The sequence below is a fragment of the Acomys minous genome, assembly GCF_964271855.1.
Source record: "Acomys minous genome assembly, chromosome: 5".
In the NCBI taxonomy this organism is placed as follows: domain Eukaryota; kingdom Metazoa; phylum Chordata; class Mammalia; order Rodentia; family Muridae; genus Acomys; species Acomys minous.
In genome coordinates, this window is record NC_140494.1 from 49020974 (window position 1) to 49036164 (window position 15191).

The following is a 15191-nucleotide window of genomic DNA, read 5'->3' on the forward strand; positions in this document are numbered from 1 at the left end:
CCAACATTTATATTTAACATCAAAGATCTGAACAGCTTGTGAAACAATGAGGAGTAAAGGAAAGAACAGAGATCAGTGACCTTTAATGAGTGGATAGAAAGAAATCCACACGAACACAACCAAGTAATCCTGCAATAAAGTTTTCAGAAGTAACAAGTAAATGAAGCTTTCCCCAGCCCCATTACCACACCCTTGATACAAATTTAATGGAACAACACCATAAGCAGAAAATGAAAATAAAACTAATGGGCTGTAGAGATGAATCAGCTGTTAAGACTATTTGGTACCTACCCTTGCAGAGAACTTAAGCTTGGTTTCAAGCACCCGTATTTCACAAACACATGTAACTGAAACTCCAGAGGCTCTGACACCATCTTCTGACCTCTACAAGCCCTGACTTGTAGGGGCACTTATAAAAATAAATGTTTAAAATAAAAAATTATTTATTAATAATGGGTTTGATCTAAAGATTGAAGAAGTATGACAATGGAAGATATATATTTGTTCTATTAAAATCAAAATCCCTTGCGTAGTAATGATAGTTTTAGCAACTAAAAATATATAAACTGGTAAAAATATATTCAAAATGTATCTAGATCTCAGTGAGGTGGTACATGCCTGTAATCCCAGCACATAGAGAGACAGAGGCAAGAGGATTTCTGTGAGTTTGAGGACAGTCTGGTCTACAAAGTAAGTCAGGACATCAAAAGCTACAGAGATAAAGCCTGTCTCAAAAACAAAACAAAACAAAACAAAATAGAACATTTATCTAATAATGGATGTCACTCAACTATAGACTTCTTAAACCTAAAGAATAAGCAAGTAAATAAAAATAAAATGTTTAAAACATATTGAAAGGAGAAATGACCAAATATCTCAATAAAAGTGACAAGGTATGTAATAATATGAAAATATTCTGTGCATTATGTGTCATGAAGATCATTTAAAATAAGCAAGTTACAATTCTGTTCCCGTTAAAGCAAATGATATAAAACTCAAGCTGTTGCCAATACTTTTAAGACAAAAAGCAATCTCAAGAGTGAGAGAGTGAAACATGATACAGTCACTCTATAAGCCATTGTAGCAGTGAGATTGTGCTATAAATGTCCTGTCATTGGACTTCTCACTATTTGCCTTAATGATTTAAAAGCATGCAGACACAAAGACCTGTGAATGAACAATGATATGTGTTTTATTATTCATAATCAACAAAAGCTTGAAGCAACCAGGACACATTTGAATCAAGAAAAAAAAACTATGAAAAATTCATACACTGACATGTAATTTTATAAAACTTAATATATTATCACACTTATAAAATCATATATGGGTATAAAATTCATATTTCTCAATGAAAGAGCCAGACTCTAAATTCTTCACCCTCTATTATTCTATTTTATGACATCATAGGAGAAAAAAATATTATGATACTAAAAGTATCCTTGGTTCTCAGTTCAGGGAAAACACAGACAGTGTGTGAAACTGCAGAGGACTTTTTGAACAAGTAAAATTATTTTGTTGGAAATGTACTTTTGGTTTAACAATACTGTACATTTGCTGAGATTTCAGAAGCACCTTAACATGAACAGGAAGTATATCACACACTAAATAAAAATTTCCTTATGAGAGCAAAGAATCAGGATTGAATAAACGATGATGAAAACAATCCAAACATTCACACTGTTAAAACAAATAGATGAAATTTCCTCAGTAAGATGTTACAAAAAGTAACACTGGATTCAAGTGACCACAGTCAATAAACTTCCATTTTTATGGGGTTATGGTTTAAAAATTCCTAAATATATACCCACATCCTGCAATTGAACAATTGCCTAATTCAGTAGAAGATAATAGCAGGTAAGTTTCTTTGAGTTGGAGTGAAAAGTCATATAATTCAGAGATATAGACTAATATTATCACATGTTCTATAATCAAAGAGGCACAAAAACACATCAGTAGCAAGAAGAACCCCTCATTATTCAGATATCTGTTTCCAATTGGAAGAAATAAAGGCATTTTGGAAAGTGATACAAGTGCTACAGCAAAGATACACATGAGACCAAAGATCACAGTAGCAGAATGGGAAATACAATACAAAACACATAGAAAAACTAACCTCTAAGTTTGTAGTGTGTTTTCAGGAAAGGTCATAAAAACCTCCCAAAATAACCTTATGAATAAAGGAAAAGCAGATCTGGAGAGGTGTCTCAGGAGGCCAGGGGCTTGCGTGGTAGTATCCTTTTAATCACAGAACAGTGAAGATGAGAAAAACTAATCCATGTTAGCTAGTCTACACAAATTGAAGAGTTCAGGTTAGCTAATAGTCTCATACCATGAGGTTGAAAATGGTTGTATGTGCGTAAAGGTTTGCAAGCAAACATACAGGCACATACATGCATGCACGTACATAAATACACAGCAAAATAGTATGCTAAATAAAATGTATAACTCTAGGGACACATAAATGAATAAGCATTAGTAAAGACTAGATACTTCTGTACTATACTGATAGTACAGTAGATAAAGTAGTACAGTGACAGTAGAGAAAGATTTTACAGTAGATTTGGGGGAATACTTAATTTACAATGTAGTAGTCATCAATATGCCTCAGCTAGAGGTCCAAGTGATGAATCTTTTGGTTAAGGAACCTCTGATTTGATTTTGTGTGTGATGCACCTTGTCTATGTAATTTTCTCTTTAAAGCAGGCATTGTCATTTAGAAAAATTAATACAAACTCAATGTGATGAACATACAACAAAAAAACTAATATGCTATTATAAAACTGTCAAGAATATAGCAAGCGAAGTCCTAAGAACCCTATCCTTGAGAAAGTGGAGAATATCTGACTGAGCTATATGTGTAATTATTGTTGATGGTATCATGAAGAGTGAAAGCTCATAACATAAAAATAAAAACATCATGAGTTTTAGTTGAAGTATATTTATGCTAATCCAGTAGTTATGAAAAGTGTGTCATGATGATATAACATGTCATTTTGGGGAAGTAATTTTGGGGTCTATATATATAGTCACTTTCTGTATCATTTAAGTAACTTTTATAATAATTATTTGAAGAATGTATCAACAGTATAGTAACATAATTAGCAATAATACTGGAAACAATGATTCTAAATTTATTAGTGACCATATAATGATGATACAGGGATTAAATGAATAGGAATAGGAAAAGGGAAGAATTATGGTGTTGACAGGGAGGAGGAAAATGAAGAGTTAGGTACTGGAAAAGGAAACTGAAAATGGAAGAGAAGGGGGTAGCAAAGAAAAAGGCAATGAAAAGAAGGAGAGGAAGCAGTTCAGGGCACAAAATAAAAACTGAAATACGAAATGTAGAAATATCATAATAGAAAATTAAATGCAATGACTTTAAAGTCAAGAAACGGATTATATAAGGGTATAATTCCTAAGATGTTTATAGCTTCCATAAAAACAGATAGGTATGTGAATTTAAGAGCTAGCCATTACAACAGTGAAATATGCTGATAAGTGGATGGAATAAGAAAAATATCCTATGTGACAAAGCTCAGACCAAGGAAAACAAAGATGGCATGTATTTGCTTATATGTGTTTATCAGCTCTTTCTATTTTTAAATATATGTTATCCAGGCTACAATACTGTTGGGAGCCCTGTGGCATGACAACACTCAGTCATCCTTCGCTAGAGTAAAACGGAAGGATCCTTTAACTGGACAGTAGAATAGACTCAACCAAGCACTACCCAAAAGCCATGGGTTTTAGGCTCTGTGTTTTCTCACAAGAACATGATGCTGTACGCTGGCTACCTGAGAGGCTTGTGTGTCAAGTGGATACTGGCATGGATGAGTCTCTGATGATCCCAAGATCAGAGGTGAAGCTTCATGGACACTTATTCCTGATCCTTCTCTTCTTCAACCTGCTTTTTAAGATAATGAATGTCAACAACATTCACTGCCTGATTTCCCTGTGTTGAGGAGGAAAGGAGAGCTCTAGTGTTCCAGTACCTATAAGGCATTCTCCTTACAAACATAACTAAACTTTAGAGATGGTGCTTTGTAGAGACTCCCTGAATATTTTCCTTCTGTAAGCTCAGATCTTAAGCTTTAAAAGTACTTTTCCACCGTAATTGTTAGGGTCAGTTTCATCTAAAGGACTGTAAAGAACCAAAAAGGGACTTGTGGTGTGCTGTTGAGTGGTAAAATCTGCTATTATTCTTGTCTCTACTATTTTTTTTGCCATTGCATTACTAATATTGTTTATGCCTTAACTAAGAGATTAATAATTTGAGATAACAGAACAAGTGACAATGTCATGCTAGACTTCCCTAGACTAATTGTAAGATACAGCTAGATTTACATTTAATATAATCCCTTAAAATTAACAGTAAACTACAACATGGATTATCCTTGGTGTGGATGGCAGGGCTTTAAATTAGCCTGTGCCTTCCTTCCTTTCTAACACAGCTCATGTCTCAACAATTATAGCTGATATAAGCACAAATACATGGTATAGAGCTCAAACATGCTGCCCTTCTTCATGCGCTGATATGGAGCAAGCCAAAATGGGTAAAAATAATTGGGAGCCTTATCTGACCTAAGACAGGCTATGAATAATTGAATTCATGTGCCAATGACAGGAAAAGATAACCTAAGACAGGCTCTTCATAATTATTTTAGAAGGGGCAGATGTGGGGAGCCATGGTAAATTCTGCCATGTTAGAAATCTTGTGCTTAGCCTGTAGGCTGTGACCTGTGAGTTACTGACCTTTGCTGGAGGAGGCTTTGGGTTCTAGGCTATCCTTGGACTATTTACCTTTGGAAGAAGTAGGGAAGTACCTACTGGGAACCACCCAGAGACTCAAGGAAGTCCTTACAGGGAATTACTCAGAGAAATTGGAAATTCTTACAGGGAGCTATTCAGGCCATTGTATTCTTGCCTGGAGGCTAGAGAGAGTGTGATTAAAATGGATCCTATTGACTGTGCTCTCTCTATATATATATTCTTACTAGTCGGCATTAAAGAGAGTCTTGATCAGAAATTTCCACACTTGACTCATTATTTCTCACATCTCTGTATCCCACTTTCAATCCCCACTCCCTCTTTCCATTGAACACTGGTTCGACTTGTCCCACAGGCCAGGACACATCACAATACAAAGAAGCACAGAGGTTGGGAATAGACTAAGGAACTAGAGATGGGAGTGGATATGGGGTAGATAGATCTCCCTGTGAAAGGGAAATAGATTACCTAGCTGTGCGTGGATATGGAGTGTAAAACTGGAGGATCAAGTGGACAGGGAGTGAGGAGAGGGAGATGAGGGATGGAATAAAAAAAGAAATATCTAAAATTACTGGACATTTGATATACAATATATAAACCTAATATAATTGAAACTTCCTTAAATAAATACATATACTAAGATGATCTAAATGAAAATTTCAAATTATGGCGGTGGGTAGACTTCGAACTGGCCATTTATTGTCACCAAATGAAGCTTTTGTTGTCGTGAATGGGTTAGAGTTAATTGAGTTGTTAACCAAAGTGGTCACACAGGAATCTCCAAACAAAAGTGGTTGTTTCCAAAACTAGATGGCTCTCCACAAAATGTGTGGTAGGCCCAATTGCTGACGCCTACACTTACACAACTCACTGATCATGGAGATAATTTAGACTTGTGCCTATGTAGAGTCTTCACCCCTATGGTCTAGTGTTCTTAACTGAAGAAGGTACTTTGCAGACAGCCAACAGAGAACCATAAACTCCAACCCAAACAAACAAACAAACAAAAAACCTTTGATCTACAATGTTGTTCTTACTGCAGAATATGCTATTGCAATGTTGGCACAATGCTGGTAGGAGGAATAAATCAATGTCTTATTTAACTTCAGGCCAGGTACTGCTTGGCAGACCAAGAACCAGAGAAAAACTAGCCCAGAGACCTAGAATAAAACCAAAATGTAATGTTCTAAAAACAATAGCAATAAAACGACTCCTAATGACATTCTACTGGACTCATAGATTACTGTTTCATGTAGAAATTGCTAGAGAGGCTTCTTCCTGAATCAGATGGAAACATATATAAAGGACACAGCCAGACATTATGCAGAGAGTGAGAGACCTTGGAACACTCATACATAAATGGGAAATCTGCATCAAATCCTCCTCCTCAGGACTCGTGGAATGCTTTCAAGAGTAGAAAGAGTGTAAGAGCCACATTAATAAAGGAACCCAAGAAAACAAGGCCCTCTAAATCAACATGATCAAACCTCACATGAGCTCACAGAGACTGAGGAAGCATGCACAGGGCCCACATGGGTCTGTACAATTTAGTCTTTTTATGAAATGTTTCAGTGTGCAAACTATAATGTCTCTGATTCTTGTACCTTCTCTTGGGCTCATTTCATTATATTTGTTTATCTTGTCCAACTCAGATGATTTTATCTTGTTTTACTACTATAACATAAATGCCTGATAGTTTTCTAATGAGAGTGAATGAAGTGAGTCTGGATGGGAAGGGAGATTAGGGAAAGTTGCAGGAGGAGATGGAGGAAAAACTTTAATCAGGATGTATTAATTAGAAGACAAAATATTTCAATAAAATTAAAAAAGAATGTTCCCAGTACCAAAGCTAGAGATGGAGAAATTATTTTGATAGAAATTAATAAATGTTAATGGTAAAATAAATGAAAACAGAATGGCAACCCTAATGTGAGATTTTATATTGGTGTAAGTAACAACAAAAGTCTAAGAGATGGGGGGAAAAGTCCAATGAAGCTGGAAGTATAAATCAGGAGTTGGAGGATAAGAGGAGATAGTGTGCCAAATTCTACGTGAATCAAAGGAAGATGAAAGTAAGATCACTGAGGTTTTTCAATTATGAAGTTGCTAGTGAACTTCAAAAGAAATGGACTTCAGTTTGTAGGGAAGTTATAACTGAACCAGGTTGGGAGTCTGCGGTGTGCAATTCAGAGCTCTGCTAGGATCCCAGCTCTGTTTCTGCTAATTATGTCTTATTGTCTATGCTACCTAGTAAGATCAAGCTGTATTTACACATGTACAAACTAGATCTAGTAACATTTGTCTTATCAAGCTGATGCAAGCATTTCATATTTAGAATAATTTAGACATTGTATCCCTCAATGACTAAAAAAAATATAATTTTAATAAAAGGAGACAGCAGAATATGAATATAAACCACTTTCTTAGATCATTTTTGTAAAAATAAGCTCAAGTTTTCAGCCAACACCCAAGCTTTCTTTAGTGTTGACAGAATGAAAAAAAAATACAAGATAGGGAAATTAGAAATAGAGTTTAGAGAGGAAGAGGCCTCTGATAAAGCTGGATTTGTATAAGGCTGAAAATGGTACACAAATATGAGTGGATTGAGAATGTTTGTAAAGTTAACCAGAGTTAAATGGTTATTACTGATGTTTGATTAAGGCTTTTTAAATTATTTCTATTATCCATACTTTTGGTAATATAGAGAAGCATATTTTGAGCTATTTTTTACTAAGTACTTCATACCTCTAATATGGTTTAAGATATAAAGAACAGAATCAATGGTGTGTGGGTTGTTTTTCTTAATAAAGAAGCACAAGGATGCCCTCTAATATGGACCAGAGATGCCAGAATCCCCTGGTAACTTCACTTGCAAGCATATACAGCAAATATTAGCCTAAACGTTGGAATATCATCACTGGGAGAGCCCCATAATGGATATCAGAATCAGATTTCTTTAGGCCTTCACACTCAAAGGGTTTTTATCCCTTGTTTATTATGTCTCAATCTTATTCTAAATTGTTTGGGTTTTCTTACATCATATTTCCTCCATTTTAATGAAGCCATACAGATGAGAATAAACTTAAAGTCCTAGGTAAATCCAAGAACTTCTACACTTGCCAATCAGATTGACTGCTGAAAAATCCATGACACTAGAAATTATGAGAATTCAATGAAGAAATGCAATAGTATCTCACAAGACTAAATATCAGCTTACATGGTGTCAGTCACATATGTATTATGTATATATAAAAGAACGGGAATAATTTGTTCAGTGCAGTTGTTTCATATAACAGGCAAATTGCCTGTCAGAAATATGAGAAAATCAGATTATGTTCTCCAGATTTTGCTTATATTTTTGTGTACTTCTATCCCAAGGGAGATTACAGTGATAATCATTTAAATGATAAGGAGACCAGTTTTGTAAATCAATTCTAAGTGTGTGTCAATGATCTTATGTCTAGACTAAGCCAAGTGTCACATATTCCTTATAGCTGTCAGGCATTTGGGGTATTTGAGTGAAATGCTAATGGTTCAGGGATGAGATGATGGGTGAAATTAGGCAGTGAATTCACAGTTTGGAGAATTGTAGAAGTCACTTGACACTAAAATATGTAAGAGTCTAGGTATTTTAGGCATAGCAGAAAATTGGAATGAGGAATGAGGTTGAAAGTGTGTTTAAAGGAATATATAAGATAATACGATTTCCTTCCCTGCATTGTGTTTTTCCTTTCAAGTTAAAAAAATGAATATAAAATTGACATAAACAGCTATAAATAAAATAGTAAAAAAACTCAAGATAGAACTAATATCTTATTGATAGTGAAATAGAAAAAAAAAGAACATAGATATGACAACATATCCCTGAAAGTTGAACAGAGAATCCTTGTGAAGAAGATGGTTGCTACTAAAAGAAATGCATGAGAGAACAAGCACAAAATAGGATAAAATAGATAGTGGAAATTGAGGTTGAAATGATAAGATAATTTACTATTAAACAAAGAATATACAGAAACCAAGAATAGAATTACAACAATGTCCAACATCAACCCACCAAAGTGAATAAAAGAAAATCTCACGGAAGCACGGGTACCAAGGCACCCTACTAAAAGGATGAGAGACTATTTAATCATGGTAATGACAAAAGATACACTCAGATTTAATATAATATTTCTTAACAACGATAGTAGGAATATTATAAATATCACCATACAAAATAACATGTCTCATTTGATTAAAAATGAATACAAACATTCTTCTGTTTTATTTAGTTAGTTGATGATGGAATGTGAGATAGAATGTGGGAAAACAACATTTTCCAAATAAATGTACTTTGCTTTAAATCATGTATGTATGTGTGTACCCATTTTCATGTATATGCATTGTGTATCCAAGTACTTTTTGATCCCAGAAGTGGGTTTTCAATCACCCCAGTATGAGACTTATTGGAAGTTGTGAGTCATTTTGATATGAGCTCTGGGAACTGCAGCCAGAGCATCTCAAAGAGAAGCAAGTTCTTTGAAAGCTGAGCATTTTCTTATCAGCTAAAAATGTTTTTTTTTGCTGTTGTCGTTGTTGTTGTTGTTGTTGTTGTTTATTTGTTTGTTTTTGTTTTTTTGAGACAAAGTTTCTTTGTGTAGCCTTGGCTATCTGGACTCACTTTGTTGACCAGGCTGACCTCAAACTCACAGAGGTCTGCCTGCCTCTGTCTCCCAAGTGCTGGGATTAAAGGCGAGTGCCACCACTGCCCAGCTTTCAAAATGCTTTCTAATATACTGAGTAAATAATGTTTCCAAGTAAGTTTTGGACAGCTAACCAAACTACCCCTTTTTAGAAGCTAAGGAGAAAACTTCTTAAACAAATGATCTTATGTAAAGTAAGCTTCTCTCATATAATCATTCTTTATTGAAAGTAACATAATGAGGCTACTAATTTAAACAACATCAATTAGTAGACATAGATTTAATCAGGGATCCACTAAAATACAATATTTATATATTTACATCTGCTTTTAGGTTTAGATTATTATTATTATTATTATTATTATTATTATTATTATTATCACCATCACTATAATTTTATTATCTTTCTGCATTTGTGGCTCTTGGTGTGGAACCCAGAGCTTGTATTATTTAACTACTGTACCATGGTGTTGTATACTAAGCCCAGATTTCCTAAATGTATTGACATTGTTCCATAATAATTAAGAGAACATTCTCCCTCAATATCTGTGTTCACATTATTATAGTATGCAATTTCTCTCTTCCTGTACACCTCTTTATCTTTTGAATTTCATGGAATATTTATCATATACATCGATTAAAAAGTCATTGTGTGGTTATGTGGTTATGTGAAGTAGAAGATCTGAGTTTCGATGAATGATCAATCAAATCCCTACATAATTCACAAAATAAGTACAATGACCTAAAATATTTGTGAGTCTTAAAATTAGCACAGTCTGTAGGTAAGTTATTTGATGTACTTCTTAAAACCATTTCTATAATTTAAGGACGAGGAAATTTCAGATTAATTGTACACGACACTGAATATAGCAAATTTGTTTTACTAAAGAGAATAAAAGTTTGGAGACCAAGGAATTTAATCCATAGGATATTTTGAGTCAAAACGGGGAATATGGTTCAAAACACGCAGGTTCTTTCTAGTACATCACTTGCCACTGCTTCACTTTTGTATGCGGATTGTACACTTCTTTGAATAGCATTAAAGGCAACATATAAGTCATATATATATTAATTTACATATGTATTTCTATAAAGATAGACATGCAATCCAATAACAAAACTGCTGTTTGTTTACAGCTAAAATCATTCATACAAATTTTTAACATTTTATATTGCTTAATGCTTAAATAAAGGTCAATACCTATTTTATGAATAAAAAAAAAAAACAAGGTATTACAGATATTGAAATACTGAGCTTAGTCCTTTCAGTAGCCTAAAAGACATCGTAATTCTTCTAATTGTAAGCACCAAAGGATCTTCTTTCCTCATCATATATTACCCATTTTGTTATGTTTAAGCTTATTTTTATGTTTCTTTAATTTGTTGTTGTAAGTCAACAACTTATTCAGAAAACAAATATTGTAAATATCTTCAGATTAGGATTGGATGAATCCACATGCTATAGTACCAACCCAAACAGGAGTGGTGATAAGGCCATTATTATTAAATAAGGTAAACAAAGTAAAAAGAAGTCCTGTGGGTAGATGCTGTTTTAGTATGAACGTTGCCCTTGTGAGAAGAGAAACATAAACAAGCACAAAGATAAGACAACAATGGAAAGAAAGAAAGGGGATGGTCTTCTCCATGACCAGGAGAAGATGGTCAGAGGAAACCACACTACAGAACTGAGGAAATAAACTGCTGTGATAATTTGTTTTGATTATCCTATAAAGTTAATGAAATAATGTAGGAAATCAAAAAAGACATTGTGTAATGAAAACTAAGAGCCACAAATTGCATATTTCATCTTCCTTTTCACGTGAGTAGAAACAATCTGACTCTCAATTCTTCATGTCATCATGGCTTCTACTTATCAACTTGATGAAGAGGCACTTCCGTTTCCTCTCAAAATACAAAGTTCAATAATCTTTGACAGGAATCGCGTCTTAATAGGATGTGGCCTTTTGCACTAACTGTCTTCAAAAAGACATTCTCCATACATGGTGAAATAAGAAATAAGTTATATATTTCTTCTCTAGCATGGTAATGCAATTATAAGTTCCATAAAAGAGTTATTTTCTCTAATGTAAAATGTTCAATATTTATTAGTTACATGAAATTTGAAACAACGGTAGTAGTATGGTGGCCTGATGGAAAATAGTTAAATTCAATTACAAAAGGGAGAAAGGGAGCCTAAAAATTCTGGTGAACACAGAAATAAGTGGACATATTTCTATACCACAAATACTTAAAATATGCATTTGAGAATAAGGCTGAAATTAATTTGTCCATTCTTTAAATTTGTAAGATTCTATGGTGTGCACATTTTCTTCTTCATAGCTCAACAAATGATGATAATATTCACAGATATTTTATAGCAAAACAATGTATTAGCTATTCGTCTGCATAGATCTTTAAGTAACTTTAATTATTTCCTACATAAATAACAGGTAGACATTGTCAGTTTTTACAACTATGTTGTTAAGAATAGATGTTACTTTGTGATTAGTTTGCATTTGTTGTATCCTGTGAATTTCTGAATAATGTATAATCTATGTGGAAATGATTTGAGCCACGCTTACTAATGTAGTCATAAATTCCATTGTTTCTCAAACGTTTTCATAAAAGAAAGATTAATCTGAAGAGTTACAACCAGTGATTTATGTGTGAATTTTTGTAGATGAGATAGTGAAGAGGTGACTATGGGCCAATATAGTAACTGAGTTCACAAAGATGAAATCCACATCACTAGACAAAATGAGTCAGCTGCCTGGCATTGAAGTTTTGCTCCCTTTGGGATTTAGTCATTGGTTTTATTTTCTGAGGTTCCTGACTTTTATTTGATTAGTAGTTTAGAATAAACATATATACTTGCTATAAAGCCAACAATTTGATATGCATTTTGTTTGAGTCATACATCAAAGAACCATGAGACAGAAACTCTAAGGATCTCAATGTTGAATTTTTCTCATGTTTAAATGAACACTATGCTTCCTTTCAGAAATTTCAGTAGAAACACAAGCTGAAATTTTATCTAAGACCGGAAGCTTAATGATAAAGTAATTTTTAAAAACCGATTTCCACATATCGTTATAGAATTAAACAAAACAGTGTTTATTTGACGTTAGAATTTGAGCCCTGAGGCCTCTCTTTATAAAGAGGGATTCTTTCGTTTCCTTCTGTATGCTTTTATTTTTTGGATAAACTTACATCTTAATCAACATCTCTTTCAGGAACTAATGCTACTATTTAAGCATTGCTTAGAATTCATGACTTACATATTGACTTTAATAATGTCACATTTATACCAGTTGTTTCTGAAAGGATTGAAAAAAAACACTTTTTTTTTCTAGTTTACAATTTACAAGAGAAAAACTTTTGCCGTATAAGAAGAGGGAGTTTGGGAAGTGTTCTTTGTTCTTGAAAGAAATGAGAGTCAGCGTGTCGCTATTGCTTCTTGACACAGAGACACTGTCTGCTTTGTTCCTCTTTCTCCCTGAATCCTGCAGATCTATCACAGCGGAGGGCTATGTACACCACTTTAAATGATAAGAGTTTCAGTAGGCACTTTAGTGGAATTAAGAAAAATCTCACACTCTTCCACTGTGATGCCACATAGCTATCTTCATTCTACGTTGTGATGTGAATTGTATTTAATAGGCCTGAGCTCCTCTCAGTGTGTTCCTGAAATAACAAACAGAACAAAGCAAGTACAAATTATAGGATTTATCTTGTGTCTACAGAATAAACAAAAATGACAATATGACAAAAAGAGCAACTTGTTAGAAACTGGATAATCAAAAAAAAAAAATTGTCCTGTAAAACCTTGGAGCATTGTGTGTGTGTGTGTGTGTGTGTGTGTGTGTGTGTGTGTGTGTGTGATTTTTGTTACTTTCATCAAGATTTTATTCACTAGATGTGTATCAGCCTTTTCTCTTCCCCTAGGTAACATTATCAGGGCTGTAATTCTCTTCCTCTCCAAACATGTCTGCCAAGACTTTAAAGCGTGGTCCCCAGTCTGAGAGATAATCATAGTCCTGGTCGGCTTCTGTGGTAAGGGAGTCTATGGAGCTGAGTGACTCTGCCACAGAACCATTTCCCTCATAAGCATAAGTCGCCAACGAATCATATGGGGGGGCAGCTGGATCAGCATCATTTTCCTGTAGCCTTTGGTGAATAAAATCCCTTATGTCTGTGTTATCTTCCACTTGTGGTCTCTGACGAGGTAAACAGAGGGAGTCAGGTTTTATATCTCTGCGAATTTTGTTCTCTTCTATCACCTTGGGATTCCTCAGAGCTCCAATGTCAAAGGCCTGGGTGTCCTCTTCACCACCTCCTTCATCATCATAATGGATGACATTGTCTCTGACGTCTTCCTTAGAGGTCATCAGGGTATCTTTCTTTCTCTGCCTTCTCAGTGCTACATACAGCACCACTATAGCTACAAAAAACCAAAATCACACCTTGGTAAATGAAAGCAGAGATATCACTTTATCTCTCTATAAATGCTAAAGTAGACCAGATAGCTGTATTTCATAGTATGTTTATAGTTATAATATTATAACAAATAAGGTTATCTATACATGCCTGTGAATTGTCTAATACCAATTTCTCAAGGAAATGCTAAATACCAGGAAATCAAAGAAATCCTATTACTATTATAAATTATTTTTCCACATGTATTTTAATATTTTAGAATCTGAGAAAATATTTGTATCAATAAAAATGGCAAAAAAGAAAAAATGTCTCTTTTAGCTCTGTGTTAGATATTTGAAAGAAATGACACAAAGATACATGGATATTGTACTATGAGGGAACATTTAAATTTCACTCATGGATAAATTACCAACTTCAATATTCTTACTAAAATATACTCAAAATTGTATTGAGAGAATCAATATTAAAACACTAATTAGACAACAAACCATTTGCAGTACAAGGGTACAAAATCAGACTCCATTAAATGGGTGGAGACTGTCTACAAAGAACACTAGCCCCACAGAGTTCTATTGTTTATACTCACTCTGTGAAAGGAATAAAGAGTATGTGGCTGGATTGTTAGGAAGCATACTTTTTATTAGATAATTGCTACTAATAGTATGCAAAATTGAGAAGCAGCTTTGAATGGATATTTATCATGAAGAATTTCATGTTGAAAAGAGTCATATTTTCAGAATGCGTACTTTTTAAAACTGAATCTTATGCAAGACAATAAGTGCAGATAGTTCATATTTATAGACAAAGGCACTAATAATATCTGGAATAGTACAAGTGAATTGTGGGTTTTAGGGAGAGTTATGGTAGATAAGCATGCTGCAGGCATCATTGTATAATATTGGTGAGATAACAGCTTGCATTCTTACTTACTGATCCCAAGGAGAATACTTAGAATATATGGAGGCTGTCTAAGAAAATGCACATGTATTCTCCAATTCCATTAGCTATCTAATCATAGAGGAGAATGTGTTTAGTTCAAGTCAAACACTATTAAACATGGATAATTTCTGATATGAGAATTCTATTCAAATATATAGTTTGAAGTTTGTAACATCAGTATAAATATGACAGGAATACATTGTGTATTATGAGGACATAAAGAATGTTTGTGTGTGTGTGTGTGTGTGTGTGTGTGTGTGTGTGTGTGTGTGTAACTAAGTTATCCACAAAGGATTAACACCTACACTGTTTGTACTGGTTTAGAAGTTACTCCTTATGTCACCATGAACAGCTGACTAA

General features: G+C 34.1%; 1 protein-coding gene across 10 annotated transcripts in view; it reads right to left on the minus strand.

Moving 5' to 3' along the window:
• Positions 1-5876: 5876 nt before the first annotated feature.
• The window catches only part of CDH12 (cadherin 12), a 1018075-nt gene continuing 1008760 nt past the window's right edge, over positions 5877-15191 (minus strand). For all 10 annotated transcript variants that reach the window (XM_084781268.1, XM_084781275.1, XM_084781271.1 and 7 more), the window contains one exon: positions 5877-13896. In XM_084781268.1, the coding sequence (XP_084637394.1) occupies positions 13397-13896 (500 nt within the window). In that variant the 3' untranslated portion in view covers positions 5877-13396. The remainder of the gene's footprint in view (positions 13897-15191) is intronic.